The sequence below is a fragment of the Gouania willdenowi genome, chromosome 13 (assembly GCF_900634775.1).
Source record: "Gouania willdenowi chromosome 13, fGouWil2.1, whole genome shotgun sequence".
In the NCBI taxonomy this organism is placed as follows: domain Eukaryota; kingdom Metazoa; phylum Chordata; class Actinopteri; order Blenniiformes; family Gobiesocidae; genus Gouania; species Gouania willdenowi.
Window position 1 is genome coordinate 10,174,108 of NC_041056.1, and position 25,253 is coordinate 10,199,360.

At 36.5% G+C, this 25,253-nt stretch overlaps 1 protein-coding gene across 1 annotated transcript in view; it reads right to left on the bottom strand.

The window, feature by feature from the left end:
* nectin3a (nectin cell adhesion molecule 3a) overlaps nucleotides 1–15,507 on the bottom strand; it is a 39,147-nt gene extending 23,640 nt beyond the window's left edge. The window contains exon 1 of the mRNA XM_028465766.1: nucleotides 15,291–15,507. Within this exon, the coding sequence (XP_028321567.1) occupies nucleotides 15,291–15,477 (187 nt within the window). The 5' untranslated portion in view covers nucleotides 15,478–15,507. The remainder of the gene's footprint in view (nucleotides 1–15,290) is intronic.
* Between the last annotated feature and the right edge of the window lie 9,746 nt (nucleotides 15,508–25,253).

The following is a 25,253-nucleotide window of genomic DNA, read 5'->3' on the forward strand; positions in this document are numbered from 1 at the left end:
ATTGCACTTAATTTTGATAAAACATACTGAGCACTTTTATAGATGTACGTGGTTCTTCTTCTTCTTCTTTTACTGTGTAGTTTTACAGCGGTTGGCAACCAAGGCAAGGAGCATTGCCGCCCAGATGTATGTGGTTACTTGTTTTTAAGAATTTAAAAACTTAACAGATTCTGAATCGGTTGTAGAAGCAAAAGTAATAATTTAAGTGATGAAAGTAATGAAATCTAATTTGACAGTTTGATAAACATACCACTTGTTTTTGATATCGGTAGTTGAATTACAGTTAGTTACCATTTACTTGTTTTTGCAAGTTAAAAAACAAAAAAAGAAAAGAAATTGCATTTCATACCATTTTGTACTTAAAATAGTGAAATTTGTGATTTTTGATATTGCGATAAATCACAATGTATATCATACTGTTTAGTATCGGGATGTATCGTATCGTGACACGCAAACTACTAAGGTGGTTCACAATATAATGGTATAAAAAAAAAATTGATTTTGAACATCTGTGCGAACAATTTCGGAGGAACTACGACCGGGCCCACGTTCCTGAGATTTCAGTTAAACGACTCGGTTACACAGTGTAAACAAAATAAAACAAAAAGAGACATACGTTCATAAAATATCCATGTAACATGTTGAATTACAGCCCGATTCAACAAGCATTAACAGAGGAGTAGTCATTTGAAAAATGGGGTCGCCCTGGCACCCTTGTTGCACATAGAGTAATGGGCCCCATTCATATATTGGTATGTGTCAATGATTCGGTACCACCAACCATCGTAATATTTGACTCACAAATAAATGAGAAAACGATTTTCGTTTTTCTTTTTTAAATCAAAAATTGGGCTCTGAGCATCGATGCGTACACATCCATAGATTATACCCACCAAATTTCAGCCCAATCTGTTCACAAATAACAGAGGAGTAGCTATTTTAACTAGTGTACAACACAAGAAGAAGAACAAGAAGAACAGAGTGGCACACTTTCACAATTTGTATTGCTGAACCAAAAAATGCGCAAATTTCACGATATAAAGGAAAGTATGGTCATTAATAGTTTCTCCCTGTATTTATACTAAATTAGTAAGAACTTTCGAACAGTTCAAACACTATTCCTGAAAATAGAAAAATCGTCAACATTGTGAAAAAGGGTGCCACCCCTAAATGTGCAGTGATGGACTCCATTTTTGGTAAAAGATGCTTGCAATGTCAATGCAAACAAGGCAAAAAGCGATCTGGCAAAATTTGGGGAACATTAATTTTGTGAACCACCCTAACCCCTACTCTAAACCCATCTTTCTGTTGTTAGCTTAACTCATCTATAAAAGCATTTCACACATTTCTCCCTCTGTAATGTAAACTGATCTAACTGCTTCCCAGCTTTAAATACGTATCAAAGCATTAAACTCTTTATTAGTCGTCCATTTGATGAAGACACTTGGGTGAATCACAAGCCACTGTTGCAATATGATTACTATTCTATCGCGCTCCAGTAATTCAGCCGTCTATTCATATCTTTATCCTGACCTTTTGAATTATGAGCTGGACTAAAACAGACCCTGCAGTGCTCCAGTGTGCTTTGCAGTGCATGTGCTGCACAATGTTAACATTTCTCCTGTCAAAGAGTGTGCGCTGGTGCATGTGGGGTGGGGGGGGGGGATCAGGGTCAGAGCCGAGTTGGTTTTGTGTTCTCCATCCAACAGTCATATGATCTGACAGGACAGCTGTTTCTATTGATGCTTCTCCAGTTTTTGGGCTTATGAAAAAACGGCTACATTTAACAACATCATACAAACGTATTTGATGGGAGTCGCTGTATTTAGAAGTCGAAAACTGGTAAAAGTGATGCTTCACCTCAGTCGTCTCACACTCGACATGTGTGACATTGTGTTGTTGACGCGTGCGGACACATGTCTTGGAGGCAGACTTTACTCTAACATGCCCCACATACTGCAGCTACCTGACGTGACACCACCAACTGCTACTGTACTCACTTTGCTGGTCTCTGTGTCAGCTTTCTGGCCCTGTCAAAGCACACAGAGAAACCAGACTCCATCTATGCCATGTTCTGTTTGTGTTAAGAGTCAGAGGGAGCAAATGGGGTTGTGTTTAAAGAGGACTCCACCCTTACTATTAAGGGAGGGAGAGACAGATGGCTTCTTCATGGGATACCTACAGCCAGGGCGAGAGTGGTAAAAAAACTTGGCACCGGTAGATCGCAGAACACAGCCAGGGCTCACACAGTACAGGACTGTGACATATCATTAAGGCAAAGCATAAGCAGAGCGATAAACAAAGGATACACAAATGCCATGCAGCAAAATCTAAAGCTCCCTATGGCGTTTTAATACATTTATTACTAGGTATACCATGAAAGAAACAAAAATATTTGATTAAAAACCTATATCCATTTAAACAAAGATAATTTTACCTGGACAGAATGATCCCTGGTCTACTAAACAAGGGATTCTCAACCTTGGGGTCACGAGACACTGGGAGTGGGTCGCCAGATGCTTTCAAGAAACTTAGATTTTTTTTTAAACAATTTGGGCCCATTCTTGATTATTTTTACCCTTTATCTGCAACTACACCAAACTTGCCATATTTTAACCTGTTTTCATCACCTTTTGCCATATTTTTCCCCTTCAATGGATTTTGTTTTTACATTACTCCCATTCCCGCCACTTCCCCATCAAATTTTAATGCCTTTTCTGCACATATTTTCCACTTTCAAGACTTTCAAGTACTTATAAACCCTTTCCACCACTTTTCCCACCTGATGTCACATATGTTGACCCATTATTGTTACTTTTAACCATATTTCATACTTATTTTTTCCAATTTAACCACATTCACCATTTGTTATGGCCATTATTGACAATTATGTTTGCCACTTTGAACCCTTTTTACCACTTTCTGTTCATTTTCTAATTTGAAAGTTTGAACCAATTTCTGTGGTTTTTAAATTCACAATTCACCACCTTTTCAGGTCACTTTTAACCCATTTCATTTCTGATTAAAAAAAGCATTTACATCAGATGAATAAATAAATGTGCTTATCACAGATTCATAGAACAATGAACCATCATTTTGCTGACTTTATGGATGGGCCCCAAAAAGGTCTCCACTTTTTTCCCTCTTATAAATGGCCCCGTCTCCACATGACTGTTCTTCAATGTTTATGTCTGCTTTCAACCACTTTCAGGTACAGTGGGGGTCCCCAGTCTCTGGAACCTTTATTTTGGAGGTCGCAGGCTGAAAGGGTTGAGAACTACTGTTCTAAACCTCATTTGAAAAATGCATTGCACTTTTTTTCCCTCTTTTTTCTGGAAAACTCAAGGAAAGAGTGAACTAATGGGAAGGATATGTTTGGCTTTTAAAAAATAATTCATATTTGTTTCTCTCCTTCCTGACATCACTAATTGCGACAAGCTGCTAGCAAAATGCAACGTTAAATCAAAACCTTCCTCTTTGCCTGGCAACTGGCGCAAACATTCCATGTCTGCTGCGTGATGAGGCTAAACCTCCACCTCCTCAGGACTGACCCAGCCACGGCCCTGACCTCCCCGGAGGAGGCCGTCTCCTGGCTTGAAATGCTCCCAATAAAGCTGGAAGACTATGTCAGGACTGTGAGATGATGAGGGAGGAATCCTCGGCCAGAGACATTCACGAGGAGCAACAAAGTAGGCAGTATGTCATGTTCCTGTGTAGACAAACTCCATGCATATAATATTATGTCAAACAGGACTTATGAGGAAGCGATCTGAAGACCTCACAGGAGAAGAATGCAGACAAAGCTCTGTGCACAAGAGAGTACGGCCCAAAGTTAAAGAAAACTAGAAAATGAATGGGAACATTAAAACAAGTAATACTGCTGTTATTAAAAGGAAGTATAAGAATGAATAGAACTCAGTCAGTCATGCAAATATTGGGTAGTATTTGAATTTGTATCTTTTGATTTACTGAAGTTATTTTACAGTCTGGATGTTTAACACTGGACCTACATATCGTCTAAAGATATATATATATTTTTTTAAATAGCATTCCTATGAATGAGCTTCGTGTTCACAGTAATGACCACAGAGATTTAACACCACTTTTTTACTCTACCATTGGCACCAAAACACCAGCAAGGGGCACAGACTGCAGGTTAATTCCTTATTTTCCAAGTCAAAAAACAGAGAAAATGTAAGGGAGGTGGGGGTTGGTGTGTAAAATAAGAAATAAGAAATCCACCAGTTGTTTAGTTACCTCAACTTGTGACTTCAAGTCAAACAGAAATCTTTGCAAAAATGTTCAAATTGTTTGAATTAAAATAGCTTTCCGAAACATTGATTTTTTTTTTTTTAGTATTGCAGTGACTGCTGATTACGCTGTTAAAAGAGCAATTAACCCACTCAGACACTCTGCGGGTTGGTTAACACGGGTGTCGATTACAAGCCATAGTTGTCAGTTCTGGCTATTGATTTAACCACAATTTAGTCTCTAGAGCAAACAGACAGTTTATAATGACTGTGTCTGACAGAGATCTGGGTATACAAATGAAAGAGGTAGATAGAATCTTTTTTTAACCTCCCCTAAGGAGGTCATATTTCCATCAGTGTTTATTTGTTTGTTTGTCTGTTAGTAGGGTTACATCAGAAAAAGTATTTAAAAGGTTTGACATGATTTTAACCAAAGCCTTACGCCATGGAAGAGTCTATTCAATTTTGGAGGAGATTTAGATAAATATACTGATTCTGGATCAGTTTAAAAAATCCAAAAATATTTATCTCTCGTCATTGGCTAAATTTAAAAAATATATCTTGGTTCGTAATTGATTGATCTTTACGAAAATTCACTCAGTTATGTGACGTAGGGTTAGTTCCTCAATTATTTGAATACATATTTTTTGAAAACATGGGGGTTCCCATACATTTGGATGTACTGTATTGTTATTGATGGGGATAGCCATTTCTTCCAAGCCTTTAAAGTGTTAATGTTCCAGATAGCTGCCAATATCTGGCTAAAAGGATATTTAGCACTTGACAGAGGTTTGCGCAGAGGGCTTTTGTTTAAAAACTATTGACGTAACTTTTGAAGTTACTCATGCAACTTTGCAAAGACACAAAAAAGATTATGGATAAATTGCTAACACATACAGTTACAGATGCTCCCAATACCGGAGAGGATTCATGGGAAAGACAAAGTGCTGGAAACAAAATAACAGAGGTAAGGGCGTCCTCGTGGAATGACAAAAAGGCTCACAGGGTACACAAGACAGAAAAGGTTGAAATGACTGATTTAAGGACAGAGGGAGAAGAAAGTAAAAAACACGAGAAAAAAAATAAACATATTCTCATTTTTAGAGCTTTTAGTAGGCAACCAGACTAACAAACTGGAAAACCACTTGACGATTTTGTCAATGAATCCTTTAGGGATCTAAAGGGATCCACACCTCTAAACAAAGCAAACATAAAGGAGTCAAGAGCCAATGTAGAGCCATTTGTTTGCCATTGTTTACTTCCAGAGTGCCGGCTGAGGTAAAGAGGTCACCAGACAGCGGCTAAAAGCCCAACATAAGTCTCTTGAGAGTCCAGACCATTGCTTGATTATTAGAGGCCAATAACTGTGTCCCACTAAGAAACAGGATAGACTGAATGGTCAAATGTGTGTTTTATTGCATGCCCTTATCCTTCGAAAATTTCTAGCAGTGTGAAGAATCATTAGTCACTATACCAGTTCTAATCTACCCCCTTCCTTCCTTGCATTGTGCCCAGTGAGGGTGGGAGGCTTTTTTAGTGAACTATTTCATGGTGGAGACAAACACCGACTGACAGGTCTTTAAAAAAGTGGCAGGCAGGTCTCTTTCACATGTCACTATACTCTTTAAGAGCATTTCTTCTGGGTCACCACAGTGCTGCACACTTCTGATCGTGTAGTAACCTTTGATTAAAAAAATCAGTGCTCAACAGAAAGAGATCAATACTGTTGACAGAGAGTGTTATTCTAGGCTAAGACCCCACAGCTACAGCTATGCTGTAGGGCCCGTGAAAGACAATGTCTACCATTGTGTACTAAAGCCAAACAAACATCCTTGTCTTATTGTGTAGGATTTGTTATTGTTTGTTGCCGGGGTCGTTGGTATTTTAGTATGTGCACACAAAACTGTGGTGGGAAACTCATGTACAAAACAAAAAAAGTCAAGACAATATGTATATATCAGTCAAAAAACAGGAAGGATTATTTCATGTGCTGTGGCACACCAAATCAACATAATGGGAAAAATATGACCACCAACAGGTGATGTGAATAACACTGATTAGTCTTTAATTGTGCACCTGTCAGTAGCTGTGTTTCCTTGTAAATGTTCAAAATCTAAATTGCGCAATAGAAACTGGTAATGAAAACACCCAAATTCTAAAAAACACTCAAATATCGCTTAAAAGTTTTTACACTTTCATGAGGAAGAATTTTAGACGTTTCATTATTAAAAAGTTTCACAAAAGCGCTATGGAAATACTTTTTCCACAAATAGACGACACAGAATACCTGGTCACATTCTCCGAGAAAACATGGCGCGGTACGTGCAGACAGAAGAGGAGACCAAGACATTTCTTAGCCTTATACTTTAGTATTATTACTGCCACATTAGACAGCAAACAACAAAGGAATGCAGAGGGTTATAAGGAGGTTTGGAGCGTCCATCTTCCTGCAGCGAAGTCTAGCGGGATGAGATTTAACAGGAGTTACGAGGCTCCTGCCCAAAACAACCTTCAATGGAAACATGTTCAATGCGCAATTATACTTTAGACATTTCAAAATATCGCTTTTATTTTGCAAAAATCTGTGATGGAAACCCATCTACTGAGTAAAACAGACACCAAATAAACATTTTGTTACTACCAGTAATCATCTTTATAAGCGTAAGGATTTACTGTGGACTTTCTGTTACAATGGAAAAGAGCTGCAGCTTATCTCTTTAACTAAAAATGTCCAGAGAATGATTGCATCACACAAAAGGTCTTAAATTTTGCTGCGACTTGGTAATAATGGTGAGGACCCGCCTAAACTGGAGACCTGTAAGAAGAGATTACTTATAATCAAAACAAAAGGCCACCGCAAAGTACACACAGATTAAGATGCATTATGTGTGTGTGTGTGTGTGTTATAATATATTACTAGTAATAAATAGTCTGTCTGTGGCTTTGATGTTATTCTATACTAAGACAAATATATTTCTGTACTAATCACAGACCACACAGCCATACAGTGGGACAAAATGGGTTATTGTACTGTTATTAGACCATTTGAACGTAATGGAAAATATACTGTATTTCTGAATACTCCAAGAGACCCTAGAGAGGAAAACACTGTTTTTCTTTCAAATGATTCTCATGCTAGTCCCAATTTTAGATTTCTAGAATTAAGTCTACTTCAGTTGACGGCAAACCAATGAAGCAATGCTATTTGACCTTTAAGAAAGCTACATTTTACTGGTGGACCCACAAAAACAGCTGGATGTGTTAAAGGAACCACATTGTAAAATTATGACAAGTCGAATTAATACAAATGTATAATCACAACCATCATAATATAATGAAGGTTCCAATCTTAATGTGTCTAATGCAACATGCTAGAATACATGTGTATTCACTAACTTTAGCATTGAAATGGCTAATCTGTCTGACTGTTATTGGACCACTTTTGGTGAATGGTTTCCTAGATCTTCCGTTAATTCCTGAACCATTATTTTGTATTGAAATTCCAAAAATAAATGTGATTAAAATTCTCATTGGAATGCCAAAATAAAAGAAGTATCATATTATCAAGCCTTGTCATACACTACATGATATTCTATACACCACAATCCAAAAACATAATTACATATTTGCAACCTTTTAAAGTCCTACATAAGGATATGGGTTTCTAAAATGTTTTGAATAAAGATTATGAGGTAGAATACAGCTCTTCTCATCAGTGCAGCATAATCTCATCTCAGTGCAGTAATGCATATCTCATCATTATCTTTGTATAGCTCTAAAAGCAATGACTTGTTCGTTAGGTGCCCTGCGATTAACTGACACCCTGTCCAGGGTGTACTCCTGTCTAGTGCCTGTTGAGAGTTGACCCTGAACAGTAATTGGTGCATCAGGAGATGAAAAAAGGAATATTGAAAAAGTTTATGATTTTAAAAGCAATGCATTTAGCCATTACTGCTTCTTCTTTTGCAATGAAATGGTCAGCTAATGCTACAAGTACATGTAAGTGATTGTTTTGGTCTGTCACTCAGAAGCGTATCCATTAATTTAAATAATGCATGAAAAGAACATTTCCAGCTCACATATGGGCTGGGTCCTGATGCTCAGAGTGTTCTTTTTTCACTAGTAAATTAAGTGAACTCAAAATCTAGTATCCATGTCATTTAATAAAGAAATGGGGAAGAAAAGACCCTGAAATATGTTGTAAATTGAGTCAAAGCTGCATATCTTGCAGGAAAAGTACAGTTTCTGCTGCTCATTAAAGAGGCTTGAGTTGTTCTCATACAGCATTTGACTGGTTAGTGTTAATAAAGTGGTGCTTGAGGGGTGTGTCATCATCGTACACAGCCAACTGTGTGCCCATCCCACAGCTGAGAAGATGGAAACAAACAAGGAATGAAGGCTGAACCTCAGCCACACCTGTTTCCCATAACCTCCAGGCTCGCCTCCTGGGGAATCAGCTGCTGACCGAGCACAAAATGCATGTACTCCTAGCATAAGATGAACTGTGGAGCCACAGTATATCCAAATGACCCTTTGCTTTGTGGCACAGTGTGATCTATGGTGCTGGGGGGAAACCCCGCCTCCTGAAAACAGCAAGCAAAAAAAGGCTCTGAAAAGTTTCCTTCTGTTCATTCACTGTATGTAATTAACCATGGAAATATCTGGAAACCATTTCTACTAAAACTGTTTCCTATGACTCACTGATTCAAACAGTCAAATCCTGTCAATGTTTAAAATACCAGCAACACGCAGTGGTTGATAACAGTCCTAATATTAGCATTGTAGATGTGTTTCAATGCATTTTTTCCTTTTGTTTTCACTTGAATCAGCTAATTCCACACAAACTGCCTGTTGAGTAAAAACACAACCAGAAGCAGTGGGAGTGACTTCCAAAGCCAGACAATAAGGCTAACGATTAAGAATAATGTGATGATTTCTGAGGGTTTTTATTACAGGGGCAAACACATCAATTTACTAATGGCCACTAAGGAGTTGTGGCTGGAGGGTTGCTGGTTCAAATCTGCTGTAGGCCCTTAACCCTCACTGCTCTCTGGATGCTGTCCATTGCTCCTCAGGGATGGGTTAAAAAAAGCACACATTTTGTCTATGTACCTGAACATATGACAATACAAATTTATTTATCTTTATTTAATTCTATGTGCAAATAAATCAAAACTTGTGTTAATTGTTGTTTTCGACACATAGTTACACTTAGCTTGTGGGGACCTTCATGTTTGAGGGAACTGGCTTTTCTTGTTGGGACCTGCTTACCCTTGTGGGGACTGACATATCTGTGTGTGCGTGTCAGCAGGTCCCCACAAATAATCATATCCTCCCACAAGTAAGCTGATTGTCTTGAATAACCAGGTCCCCACAAAGATAAGCAGGCCGTCCCCCCTCAAAAAAGTGTATCCTTCACAAAATAAGCAGGTCCCCACAAAGATAAGGAGGTCCCTACAAGATGAAAGATCTGCACAATGATAAGCAGGTCCCCACATATATTTCTTGCTGTGACTACCACAGCCCGTCCATCCAGGAGTGTGTTCATTCCTACAGTGTAACCTATTTGTCAAGTGAAACACATTAGGTTTCAGTCAGAAATAAGTGAACAAACACCTTGAGAGAGTGCCATAGACTAGACTTTAGGTTAACTCGACAATAGCACAGGCCTGAATGACCTCAAATTACCTCCAGCGGTTGTTTTGGTTGGAATGTATGCATTGTATGAACATTGAGCTAAGGATTAAAGCTGTGCTCACACACTCAGTCTTTGCTCATGTGAAAATGTGTTCACGAACTGTTCATATAATGAGGTATAACATATTTTTATTACTGCAGCAATGCTGCTGCTGAGCTAAAGAGTCATTTTGGATGGTGAGATTCAACAGCTGTGACCTCTCGATCACATGTGAAATGTATAAAGGACTCATGACATTGCTCAAATTGTAGTACACACAGTGATGACAACAACTATGGTCGTTTTAAAAGCACAGCCACCTGGACACATGTGATGTCTGTTTTTGGTGTGATTACACAGTTTGACAAAAGGGGACATGCAATCCTTGAGGGGTTTAAAACTTTTTTTTCTGGGGCACTCAAAGCATCAGTGTTCACAATCTGCCAAACTGCTGTAACAGTAGCAGCAGATAAGTCCAATTAGCCTAACAAATGTAAAGCTATCTATGTCAAAGTACAGAAAACTCTATATTAGGATAAAAAGTATATAGATCATCTAATGTTGCAAAAACTAAGTCAATCATAACTCTTTAAAACTGAATATTTCCAGAGCCGAGGTGATCGCTATATGTTTCATCCAAACAATCTGCCCTACCTTTTCTCTCACAAACCCCCTGGAGTCAGACTTAGAAGTGAGTGGGGGGTTATTTTGTGTAAGATAAATAAACAATAGTTGTAATGGGGTGTTCTAAAGTAGGTTTGAAACCAAACAATAATGCAAATATAGAAAAATTACTTAAATATTGTTTTCAAAAATCACTTTTTAACTCTTCTAGCTCTCCAATATAATTAAATCACTTAGCATTGATGGGGCAGCTGAGCCTTTTTCCTTTGGCTTTCAACATGGCCTACTGGCCTATTACTAGCAACGCAGTCAAAAAAGTGGGACACAAATTAAAATAGAAATTGGAGAGTGTGTTTGTTCTCGTTATAGGCCACTGCATGGTCAGTTAAAAACCTGCAAAAAAGAGATTAAAAAAGTGGTTGTAAAGGGCAAAAAAGGGTAGATTTCCATAGGAAGTTAAGCTTTGAAATTATTAATTAACAAACTTATAATGGGAATTATTTATTGGAATTCAAATTGGGAGTACTTTTTAATAAGTGTATCATATCAATATTAGCATCCATTCAAAATAATACAATTAAAAAAACATACCATTTCATCAAGTGTTGTAAAAAGTTGGAATCTTTTCAGGGAATTTGAAGGTTGTTAAATTGTTAAATATAGTTGGGAAAACATATTTGGCATCAACAACAATATCAGCATAAGCTATTTAAAAGTAGCTCTAATATTCTGGATGGTTCCAATAAAAAAATTCCAACGAAAAATTAATATTTTTGAATATTCCCCGAAATTCACAAGCTTAGGTTTCCATGGAAATTCCCCAAAATAGTTCCAGCCCTATGCCACCCTAGTGGTTGAAGTATTTTCTGTTAGAACTGGTTAAAATGGCAGATCCATGTGGTTGGGGTAACAGCAGCAGAGTCCTTTGAATGATTATTGTTAAAGACAAGTTCAGCGATAAGCTAAAACTGCTCTTTACGGCTATAAATTCACTAATGGACCACTGGGGAGCTGCTTTTCATTTTCCTAGCCTCTGGTGTACGAGGAAGAAAAGAGTGGGGTCAACAGAAGCTGGTGGCTGCAGCCTGCTCTCATAACCCCACACACAGCCTGCACACCCCCACAACAAAGCCTCACACTCAGCTGCTGATGGCTTCATGTTATTAACGTGATTAACAGTGTTCAGGCAGCTGCTTCACAGAAACAGGATTAAAGAGCAGATATAGAAATAATTAGATCGATACGACAGCTGCAACCCACAGATGTGGAGGCAAAAAACACAAAAAAACAACAATCATCGGTCAAATTTTAGCAAATAATAATGAGTAGATGAAATATACACCAGTCTAGGTTTCTTTGTTCATCACAAAAGTTTAGGAACTGAAAGTGGAAATTAAACCTTAAATTAAAAATGTGTAGTGTTAATAGCAGGGACGTCAAACTCCTTTTAATTCAGGGGCCAAATACGCACCAGTTTGATCTCAAGTGGGCAGCAGGTTATAGGTGTGGAAAAAAAAAAAAAACAACTTTAACATCACTGTGCCCCAGTTTTCAATATCAGTTCAAGTTACTTTAAAAAAATCTTGATTTTGTTACCAATTTTGTGGAATTGTTTGTGAGAAATTGCAAGATTTGAAGGAAAACTGAGAAGCTCTTGACCCAAGCTGCCCCATGATGACAAAACTGTGTCATTATCATCACCTTACTAAAAAAATCCTCATAAAATCCTGCAAACACTTAATGAGCACGATACACCCTAATCTGTACACCATATTTCCTCAGTCTGTGCCACTGAAGAAATCTAATTCTGGATACATATCAAGCCTGTCATTAAGGTAGGTGTATTACTCTATTATTTATTTATACAGTGAATCGTGCCGCCCCGAAAAGGAGCCACAAATCTTTGCTCTTCAATTACAGACCTCATAGTCAGAAACCACTCATTGAACACATCCCCCCAGCCCTACCCAACATTACAGAGATTCAGGAAATGGCATGGATTAGCAAACCGGCGTCACAACTCTTTTTGTCACACGGGTGTGTATAAGACTATTATAAAGCCATTCAACAATGTGTTAAAGTCAAAGTTAATATATGATGTGCAGGGAAGTGCAAAGATTCTTTAAAAGAGTGAAGAACATTTAGAATGCTTCATAACTACACCACACAACAAAATTAAGGATGCAGCAATGCTATGATTAATTACAAAAAGGTAAACATAATGCAATCCCAGGCTTAGATTGCACATTTTATGAGAAAAAAGTAATAAAATACAACCAAGTTAACATAGTTTAGTGATTAATGCCACCAGGGGTCAAAGTTGAGTTGTTCCAGATACCCTCCCCTAACTACCTACAGATAGCAGCTGACAGGATATGAATGGTGTCAGAGCACAGCAAACATTTCCATTAACTGGGAATGATTCTGCCAACGATAATCTACAAAACATCTAAAGTCGCCGACCCATTTAAAGCAGATGTGGGCAACTGGCAGCCCAGGGGACACATCGATCTACTGTAATTTTGTGCGGCCCCCAAAGTAAATGCTTAAATGACAGAAGAATACACAAAACAGAAGAAAAAAAAAAAAAACACAAAATTACAGACAAATACACAAAAAGAGAATAAAAATACACAAAGAAAAACCCAGAAAGGAATGCAAAATGAAAACAAAAATACACAAAAGAGAAAGATTAACAAATTGAAAACAAAATTAGAGAAAAATATACAATACACAAACACTGTTCTTTCGTATATTAATGCTCAGGTTGGACCTTTTTTTTTAAAAATGCTGACATGAATGTTTATATGAACAAATGTAGCTCTTTCGCTGATGTAAGCACAAATACACATTTTTAAAACTCTTTAACTGCAGCACTTACACTTTTTTTTTTTATTACTGACTAGAACCCGCTCCACTACTGTATGTTGAACAGAAACAGCATTTAGAGCTGTGACTGACAACAGATGCACAAATATTTTATGCAGTCAAGCAAAAATAAGAAATAAGTATAAGTCATAAATCCAACCATCACAGCTCCACAGAGCAAATATTGTACAATTTCCCATTTTTTTCCTGTATGGAATAAGTTGTTTGCTTCACATTGCATTGATCGAATGCTTTGCTTTTGTCACCAGGAAAAAAAAGAGAAGAGAAAAAAACAATAACAGAGATGTTGCATTCCTGAGTTCTTTGCAGCGGTAACTCAAGCATCCGCCTGCATTTGTCTCGCTGTTTTTTCTTTTGCGTGTCATGTATTGTTTTCTCAGCTCAGGGCTTTAGACACACTGAAGCGCTCCGACTGGGACAGCTACCCTTAAAGGTGCTCTGGCTGGCATGGAGCCCAAATGCCGGTCAATACTTCCACAGACTCTGTGACTGCAGTGCCTCCCTTAGTTGAAATATGTCTTCATTTTCCCCTGCAACCTCTTTGCCCCTGCAAAGACTTCTTCTCCTGGCCTGGAACACTGACTTTCCCCATTCATATGCCTCAAAAAGGTTTTTTTTTCACTATTCAGATGTTTTATTCTGCATCATGCTATCAGCCTGTTGTGACTGTCATTCATTTTTATTAATCAACCTCAATGAAATCAATTTACAAGTAGTTTAGTGTTGACACAGATGCTATATTCTTGGTGTAATTATCAGCAATGATCATAGAAGTAACATTTGTTAAACAATATATTTATAGAAAGGTTTCATATGATGAGATATATTATGAAAAAAAACAGTCTGAATGTTTTTAGGTAGTTTGGAGGTGAAAAAAAAAACTATATTACTATGCTATTAAGGTTACAGCTACAGAAATGGTGAAGAATGGACCAATTTTAGTGACTGTACCTGATGTATATATGTACGTATAGGTGTATATCTGCATATATATGTATGTATGGATATATGTGTATGTATAAGTAGCTCATAGATAAAATGGTTATACTGGTTATAAGAGGGGTAGGTCAGACTTATTCCTACTTTTGAACGTGTAAACGTTTTATTGAAATCTTTGTGTTTTTGATTTGTTTTGTGACATTCCTTTTTTGTATGTGTTTTTTTTTTTTTTTCCATGTTCAAAAATAAATAAATCATATCAAAATGTTGTTAGGTACATAACATGCAAACAATTGTGGGAAAATGTATGTTGTTTTTTTTTTTATTTTATTTTTTTATTATTATTATTATTATTAATCCCCAAATTGCCCACTCATTCGTTGCTAGGTTTAATATATGAAGTAACTAGTTAAAAAAAAAAAGTTTTTTAAAAAAAAAAAGCAATTTAGTGACATTTGATGCTAACTTTCCAATAATGTCTTTCCTTCCTCACCTTCTCTCTGAATCCCGTTAGCTGAGATAATAAATAACACTTGTGAAAAGCTACATATGAGTGTATGTGTCCTTAAACTGAAGCTAAAAGTTGCATTCCTAAGCTAAGTTTAAGTTAACCAGGGTATAATTAGCTTCAGGATAACTTCACTATTGTCGACTTTCCGTTCAAATGAACAACTGAGCTTCAAAGGCAGCGGTCAGCAGAGTCCATGAGGTGATTTTAACACCAAAGTGATGATTTAGTAAAGATAACTTCGCACACATGGAGCTACTTTAATCAGGGTTAGTCAGGTCTAACGGTCCCATGCCGACTACAGCCAGGTTTCTAGTTAGTTATCCCTGATTCCTCCGAGCAGGAGGCGCTGTAACTTCATCCTCTCCCAGTAGAAGTAACACAAACAGAGCTCAGAACTCACCCGTGAGTCCGCACACCGTGAGCAGGGCCGTGAACAGTCGCAGTCCGCTGGAAGGGAAGGTCCTCCTAAGCACCGGTCCGGTCTCCATGGTTGCCTTCGTGTCTGTGCTGAGCTTCCTCCGTCCTCCTTCACCCTCTGACTGCTGCTCTAGGAGGGAGGGGGAGGGGGAGGGGGGGGAGTTCTCCATGACGACCGGACCGCGTGGGCCGGACCACTTCCCGCGGGACGGCGGACAAGAACCCACGTGACGGCATGTGCACGCGCACAAACGCGTGGTTCCGTCTGTGTATCAAAAATAAGGTCCGCGGAGCCAAATCCGACCACATGTGGAGTTTTTTGCAGTGATGCTTTCCGAGCATATTGGGAACCAGATTTAGCTCCCATTCAGATCCAGCTATCTTTACTATTGCAAAACAATAAATAATTTGAATTCCAATTTCAATTTGAAGGGATTACATTAAAGCACAAGCTTAAACACACCTACCTCATCACAAAAAAACAAACAAGGCTCTCCAGATCAGCAATTCTCAACTGGTGGGTCGGGACCCAAAAGTGGGTACCTGTACTGGGTGGGACGTGGACAGCTGGTCAAAAATGAATACATATTTAATGGCTCTCATGTTGGACTTGTCTTTTATTTTGAAAGAAACTTTTTGTTTAGACAGGCATGCTGTGAAGTTGCACAGGAAAATATATAGATTTATGTCTTAAAAAAGATTATACATGTGTGTTTTCAACAGCTATTTTTGAAAAAACAAAATTTGATTGTTTAAATTCTAAAAAAAAAAAAAAAAAAAGTGAGTCGCGATTATCCCAGGGTGAGACCAGTTGAGAACCCCTGCTCCAGATAATATTACAAAACATTTTTAAATAATATTACTATTTTTACAATACACATTTAATATCTAATCTACACAAAGTTTTATATATACAGTTTATACATGCACATCAAACACATACATACACACATATACACACATACATACACATCAAAGTACATGACATGTACATAATATTAATCAGATACTATTTAATATGTAAGACACAAATTTCATCAATTTACATTTTAAGATATATTCTAATCTTCACAAAGTTTTATATATACAGTGTATACATGCACATCAAACACATACATACACATATACACACATACATACGTACATGACATGTGCATAATATTAATCATATACTAGTATTTAATATATACAGTATGACACAAATTGCATAAATAAATAAATACAAAAAGAAAAAATAAGCGTGACAAGAAAAAACAAACAAACACAAGCACTTTGTGTTACATTTGTTAAATGAAAAGTGCTATAGTATAAATCAGTGTTTCTCAAATGGGGGTACATGTACCCCTCAGGGTATATGCAATGGCACTACAGGGGCTACTTGAGACAGAGAAAGTGAAGAAATTAACAAAATAAAACATGGAAAAAAATATGGGGTTTTATTTTTATGTTTCTTTTTAGTTTAAAATGATAATCATAATGGTGATGATCATTAAAATGGTGTTGATTAGAACATGAACTGAAAATAAAAGGGTCAGTCTTGGTCCCACACCAGGTGGGAGATGATAGAAATGAGAAAAACTATAGAAATAAATCTACTCAGGAGGCACGAAATACTGTTTCATTCTACTTATTTAATGAGATTATTTTAAATGTCTATCACTCATTCATTCCATCACTATGCTCTATAGCATAAAATTATGAGCAAAATGTTGAAGTCAAACAAAGGGGGTACTTTGATTCATATATATATATATATATATATATATTGGATGCAAAAAAGTTTGAGAGCCACTGGTATAAATAAAACTTGCTTGATCAATTGATTTATTGAAGTGAACCTTACTTGCAATGCTAACCTATTATCAGTCACGTTGACAACATGCCTGGACTATATATTTCCCCACAAATGATCACCAACATTATTATTGTTAACATGTTTTATTTGTGACCAAATTAACCACTAACGTAATGATAATATCCTTCTGTTCTGATTGTTTTTTGTGTTTAGTTAAAGATAACAAGAAAATGATTAGAGGACGAAAAACAAAAAATACCCAAAATAACAAGAAGGGGGATTATTACAACACTTCAGCGGAAATGCAAAATGACCACTTACTAAGGAAAACAACCAGAAAGAAGCACAAAATGATGGCAAGGAAACACAGCGAGTGGTCACGAAATAATCACAGGGTCGATCGCAAGATATTTTTAAACCTGTCTGAGCTCAAAAACCATTTCACTCTGTTCAGGACAAAACTGCAACACTGTTACTTGTTTAATGTTCTGTACCTGCTTATCCTTTAACAGCGTTGCTTCAGGGTGCAGGACAGAGCAACAGTTTATCAAATGGCTACAGACAGACAAGTACCTTCACCAGAATGACTCAAACCCCAAATCTCTAATGGAGACGTAATTATCCTTTATGTTTACAAAATATTGTTTTGTTTATAAAATGATGTAAAATGCAAACATTTACATTTTATTACATGAAAGGACACGACCAAAAAGTGCAATAAAGGAGTTGGGAGAAATCTAAAGGTGAATATGTATCATACTGTATAATTCATCACTGTAACCTCACAGCTTGATTGTTGTAAATATCTAAATCACATTTGTATATTTGTATTATTTTTGTAAATATCTGTATCATATTATTATTATTATTATTATTATTATTATTATTATTATTATTATTATTATTATTATTATTATTTTATTATTATTATTATTATTATTATTATTATTATTTTATTTTTATTATTATTATTATTATTATTATTATTATTATTATTATTGTTATTATTATCTATTGTACTTTATTTTCTACTACTGTAATGTGTGTGTATCTGATCCCTATTTTTTTTTTAAAGTATTTTACTTAATTATACACTTATTTAACGTTTATTCTTCCTTTCCTCTGTGTTAAATGTTTTATTCTTTTATTTGTGTTTTTTTTCTGTGGCTGTAACATATGAAATTTTCCGCTGGGATTAATAAAGGTATTCTGATTCTGTATATGTAAATATAATGCGAACCTAAAACAAGAAGATTATAGCAAACATTACTTAATTTCCATCTTCACCCACACAAAACACAAAGTACAATAAAATAGATCAATGACAGTACAAACAGGAGATTTAAAATGCAAAAAAATAAAAAGTACACATTGATTTCAGAACACAATGAATTCCCCACAATAACGCAAATGTTAAAATCAATGCTATAGTGTATTATTAACTTGTGTCGAAACTGCATAAAAAGTTGGACAATGCTTAATTTCCTTGGAAATAACAAAGCATTTTGTTATTATTTGAAAAATGTAGCTTACAATGCATTTTGGAAACTGCACTAAAAAATATACAACGAGCAAAAAAGTGGGAAGAAAATAAACAATTGAAACACATGTTTATTTGAAAAATACATTTTTTTTAGTATGCAGGGAGGGATTGGTTAGGAGGAGGACCTTTATACTCGCTCAGATCTGATCCACTTCATAACCTGGTCCCGACCAGGTTAGGTGTTGCTTAAGTTTAAAATGATGAATGATTAAAATCCATAAATCAGACCAAAAACAGCACTGTTGTTACAGAAAAGGCAGGAATGAAAGAACCCAGGCAGGAAGTTGCTGACACTGTTAATGCGTAAAAGCGTGAGATAATTTATGCTATTAATCCACTGGATGATAAACGGACAGCGCTCTGATCAGTTAAACTTTATTACAGCACACATGTGTTTCTATTCAGGTAGACCTCTCTTTATCACACACACTGGGACAAGAGCACATTGTTTCACTGTAGTATGTTCCTGCTGATGTTGTCAGGAAATGAAAGAATTGCATTTATCCATCAATAATCTTTCTTTCCTAAACGCAGCTGTCAGATCGGCACCAACCAGGATCTTCTAACAATGGGCAGGTCGTTTTCTGAGAACTGATTCGTCAGGACTCAGGAGGCGGGGCTTTAGCACTTGCTAAGATCCTAGCCAGAACAAAACCTGGTCCCGACCAGGCTAGTCATGCTACCTAAGTTACCATGGTGGTTTAGATCCGTAAGACGTTAGCGAGCTTTGTAGAACAGCACACACTGATTAAATCCCGGAAGTTAGCGCGATAGGAGGTAATCTAGTTTCATAGCGTACCCCCTTGTGCTGGAGCCTATCCCACCTTCAAGATCTATGGATAAGTTACAGGTAGATTATATTTATTTTTTTATCTTTTTTTTAAATCTCAAACTAACTTTATTAATTTTCTTTGCTTTCACACAGATTGTAAAAGTTGTGAAAGAATCAAATAATAAACTGAATCATACTGTAGGACTCATGAGCAAATTGAGTCATTGAATTGGGTCACATGAGTTTGAATTAAATGCTAAAATGATCCAAACAAACACATTTTTCGAGCATGGGAGGAGGCCAGTAGGCTACACACAAAAAAACTACAAAAGTGTCCTAGACCACAAAGACTCCACACAACAAAAGAAGTGCCTTAGCTTGATCCATCGTGCATCCTCAGTAAAAAAAAACCTTCTTTTCTAAAGGGCACGTTTATAAAAACAGCCATTACGTACACATAAAAACCGCTTAGTCATGCAAACAACTGTTTACTTTTCACACCTGATTACTGTCTTTGGAGCTGAAATGAGCCGATGGAGTTTCATCACAAAGTTGCTTAACCTTTATCTGTTTTTCAGAGTTCCTCCAGTCCATAAAACCATATTTTATGAATATTTGTTGCCTATTATGCAGATTCATTGAGTGCTTGATGCACAAATTGAGACGTTTGTATTTTTTTACACCTGTTTCTTGTCTTTTTGTAGTCATTTTGCAAGTGGGACCATGACAATCTATAAAAAATCTGTATTTGTCTCTTCAGGCTCGTCTAAACTCTTTCCTGTGTCTTGTCCAACATTAACCTTGAATTTAGGCCTTTTTTTATTGATTTATTTCTGATGTTTTGCTCATTTTAGAACCTATTGGTGTATTTTAAAGAGTTGTGCCACAAATTATTATTGATGGAAAAATAGTCTGCGTGCATGTAAAAAAAAAAAAAAAAAAAACTATGAAGTTAAAAAATAAACTGACAAATGAACTTGAACACTACCTCGTACTGCAGTGGTTCCCAAACTACCAGTTTGGGAACCACTGCAGTAGGTCGAAATGTATCTGCACTCCCATTTTTTGAAAAATCCCAATGTGATGCACAATCGAGATCCGATCCAGTTTAAATTTGGTGGGGTACTTGAGAAACCAGCTTGGCATAACTGAGTCAAATTTCATAAAGATCGATTAATCACAAACTGAGACATGAGTTTTTTGCCAATGATGAGAGGTTGAGATTTAAAATGTTTTAAAAACGATCTAGAATCAGTCCAATATTGATCCGGATCATTTAATGGAATCTTCCATGGTGTAAGGCAGACATAGGTAACTTGCCCCCCACGGTCTAATTTAGTGCGGCCCCAAAAACCATATAGTAATTCATGTTATATGAAACTCAATATAATATACAAAACGACAACAAAATGCAAAAAATGTCAACAAAAGTACACACAATAACAACAAAAAGCCAAAAAGATAAAATAAAATAGAAACATTCATAAAACACAGGGAATTACAACAAAGACACACTACACAACCACTTAAACACACAAAACAACACAAAAATATAACAAAACACACCTAATGACTCAAAAAAAAAAAAAAAAAAACACACGAAAAAGCCACAAAAATTTGCTCTAAAATGACAAAAAAAGAAATAAATTCAAACCCACACAAAATGACCACAAAAACTTCCAAAACACACAAAATGCCAACAAAATTACACAAAATGACAAAAAACACACAAAATAACACAAAAATTATAACAAAAACACATAATGACTCAATAAAAAAACACAAAGAAACCACAAAAAATTGCTATACTGACAAGAAAATAGACAAAATGAATTTAAAAACACACAAAATGTCTAAAAAACTTAAGGAAGTCACACAAAAGGACTACAAAGACAAAACCCTTTGTTCTTTGTTCTCTGATTGGTCATTATTCTAAATGCTGACATTGATGTTGATAATGTGGCCCTCGGATTAGAGAATCACATTTTTATGGCCCTCTCTGTGATAGTAATTTTGTCAAAGTACTTTTGACAAAAAGGAATTCTTGCACGCAAACAACAAATAAATTAAAGCCAGTGAAAATATGACTTCCTTTACAGAGGTTAAAATAGGAGCACCATCAACACTCGTGGTCCATTAGCTCCTCTGACAGTGTCTGATGCATCATATGAACTATAGCTGAGGGGGAAAGTTGGGGAAGATATTGTCAAGCCTCGTAGTTTCTAGTCAATGAGTGACTAATGTTTTCTGAAAAGGCAGAAAAACAGGAAAGTGAGTGAAAGTTAATATAAACCCCAGGAGATGAGACACTGAAGGACAAAGCAATGACACATAGGTAATAATGTGCTGAAAACTGTGCCGCAATGACTCTGCCCTAAAACAAAGTGGCCATGAAACACTCCTGCATTGTTCTTTTTCTGAGAGATAATTACAGATTTTACACATTGAGGAGTCGTGAGTTGTGTGCAGCAGTGTTATTATCATTCATCGAAGCCTGGCGTGATAAACCTGCTCCCTCAGCACTTTCTGGAGTGCACATAATATTTATTTGCTGGAGATAAGCAAAAATGCTCGTTTCGATGTGGCTCCATCATGTTGAGCTGCTGGTTTCATTCTGCCTGGATGTCCCAGCTCATGTACCATAGGGAGACTGTCTCCTGCAAATGTAACCCCCCTCCTCTGTGGTGCAGCAGATCAGCTTCACAGTGATTAAAGCATGTGTCAAACTCAAGGCTCGGGGGCAAAACCTGGCCCTTTAGACTCAGCAGTGTTTCTCAAATGGGGGTACGCAATGGCACTACAGAGGGTTCTTGAATGAGAAAGAGATCAAATCAACAAATAAAATGTCAGTCTTGGTTCCACCTTTGGCGTGATATTCAGGAGCCACTAAATCAGTGTTTTTCAACCTTAGGGTCGGGACCCCATGTAGGGTCGCCTGAAGTTTAAATGGGGTCTCCGGAAATTTCAGAAAAAATCAAATAGTTGTAATTGAATTGTTTTTATTGTTTTTTAATGAAAACAACACACAATCTTAAACAACTGTATTGATATGCTTTCCCTTTGTGAATCTAGTTCAACTAAAATGCAGTAAAACATTTTTTCATCTGAGATTAAACATGATCAAAAACAAATTCTAGAAAAAAATGTAAAAAAGATTGAGAACCACTGCACATAATACTGTTTCTTTCCACTTATTTACAAAATGAGATTCTTATAATGTGTGTTATCGCTTGCCCATTCCATCATTATGCTCTATAATTATTCTTTATAGCATTCTGAGCAAAAGATTATAGTCGGACAAAGGGGGGATATGGATCCAGAAATAAGAGAAAGGGGGTGCTTGAGCCAAAAATGCTTGCGAACCGCTGCTTTGGAGCATCCAACCATGGGAGAAAGTGAAAATGACAGAGAAAACATGACTCATTGTGTGAATTACCAAATAATTCAGTTAACCCAGTACCTACAAATACACAACCATATGTAACTCTACAATATGTGCAGCTATCATAGTTTTCCTAATGCTTATATCACACAATAGTCATTTTTAGTCTCAAATTGTTGAAAGAACTCTCAATTTTTTCCAAAATCCTGCAATTTTTCTCAAATTATTCCACAAAATTGGTCACAAAATAAAATAATGTTAAACCGTTTCAATTCTCACCAAATATTTGAATTTTCCTTAGAATATGACATTATATTTTTCTTAATTAAATAAAAATTGGTCACAAATCTAATAATTTTATACTGAAGCTCCTATTGGGACTGATATCTGTCACTTATTGCTTGGATATTGTCAGTTTCTTACATATTTTGTATTGTATGTATACGTAAGAGTGCAAACTCAGGCTCAATAATGTTGAAATTGCTCTTTTTTTTCCATCACACCCCCTTCAGAAAACTCTCCTTGTTCTTTTGTATATAGTTACTGTTAATGTGATAAGAGAAGAATTGTATATTTTTGAACTTCTGAGTATGAAGATAAAATGTTTTAGTGGCAAATGGGCAGAAAAAAAGATGGTCTAAGGAATATCTGTAAGTCCATTTAAATTTAATTTGTAATTGTATTGAGTATAACTATGGTCAATTATATATTTTACGTGTTGTATGTGGGTATGCGTGCTGAGATATAAAACTAAGTACACTTTTCTTTTCTTTTTCTTTTCTTTAATTATACTATTGTTCAAACCTACATGGAAAAAAGATTTTTCCAGATTTATTTTATTTTATTTCATTATTATTTTTTATTTCTCTCTGAGTTTTGTTTTAAGAAAGACAACTTGTAAAGACCACATGCATCTACTTACTTTATTATTTTATCTGTCAAATTGTGTTATATGCCACACTTTGTGAACTTTTTTTTTTTGTGATGGTTCAAACAAAAATACAGAAAAATAAAGAATTTAAAAATTACTCGTTTTCCAGCTAAAAATCTACAGCCTTCTTCAGCTCTAACTGCTCCATGTTTGGCCACTGAACTAAAATGAGTTTGACACCCCTGGCAGTGTCACCATATAGTTCACCCCCCACCTCTGCCTTTATGCCCTCTAGTGCTGTATTTATATCCTGCTATAAATCCCCCCCAGGTGAAAGTGCTGCCCTTTTCACCAATCAATCTCTCCTCCTGGGCTACTTTGCATTGCAACAGTAAAGTTGGCACAGTAGTGCGGAGGCTGCGCTGGTTTTATGTGATGATAACTCACAGCTTAGTTATACCACCAAACTTGTAATAATGCACACACATTTGAAACTAAATAGTTTCTCAGAGGCCAATTACAAAAAAAAACAACAAAAAAAACACATTACACTGCATAATCAGTCAGCTACTCAGTAGCACTAAATAGTTTAGGAGCATTTATGAGCCACAACCTTTTGTAATTATGGTTACCTCAATGAGGGTTTTTATGCAGCAAAAAAAATAATAAAAGATTGCCTCCAAGTCAGCAAATATATAACTTGGTCTTTTTGCTCCACCTCCTCTGCGAGCAGTTGTTGGTGCACATCCATGCACACACAGCCTGTCTGGGACGTTTGGGTTTCCCAAGTCTGTGAAAACAGCCTTTGTTAAACATGGCATTCCTCACTAGTCACTTTGGGTAAGCCAGTCATTGCACACCTCTAACCCTAAACCAGGGGTCTGCAATCTGCGGCTCTGGAGCCTCATGTGGCTCTTATGCAATGGCTCCCTATAGCTTAAAAAAACTATTGAAATAAATAGTTATTTTTTTACAGAGGCTATTAATAATTAATGACAAATAAAATCAAGATATACAAATTTGTTAAACTAAAATAAATCATGTTGTGCAATGACTCAGCACCTTCCTACTTCACCTCCTGCAACATCTACAGACAATCAACTTTCCTGCACCTGTGGTTAACCTTAAGTTTTAAATCCCTGGTAAGATAATTAAACCAACAAGATTTTAATTGTGTGTGAACAGATTCATTTAACCGCCAATGTGCCAGTTAAATATGCATGCTTTATGTGTGGCAAGAAATGAGCAATTAGCATGTGTTGACCACATGATCATGCATTATCAAATTCAAGTTACTTTTTTGTAGCCTTTACATTATAGCGACAAGTCGGTGCGTATCGTGTGAGGTGTCTTAGGGATGGCTCGTCAAGACCCGCCTTACATTGCTTCTAATTGGTTCATTATTGCGTGACGCCTGCCGTGGTTGGTTAGATTTAGGCACCAGGACACATGGATTGGTCTGGGATTGGTTATCTCGGTCAGTCAATCAGAGTTACTCGTGCTACGGCAAGTCACGAGGACCACAGTTCATTATCACAAAGAAAAATAGTATAATATAGTATTGAATGGGGAAATATAAGCGT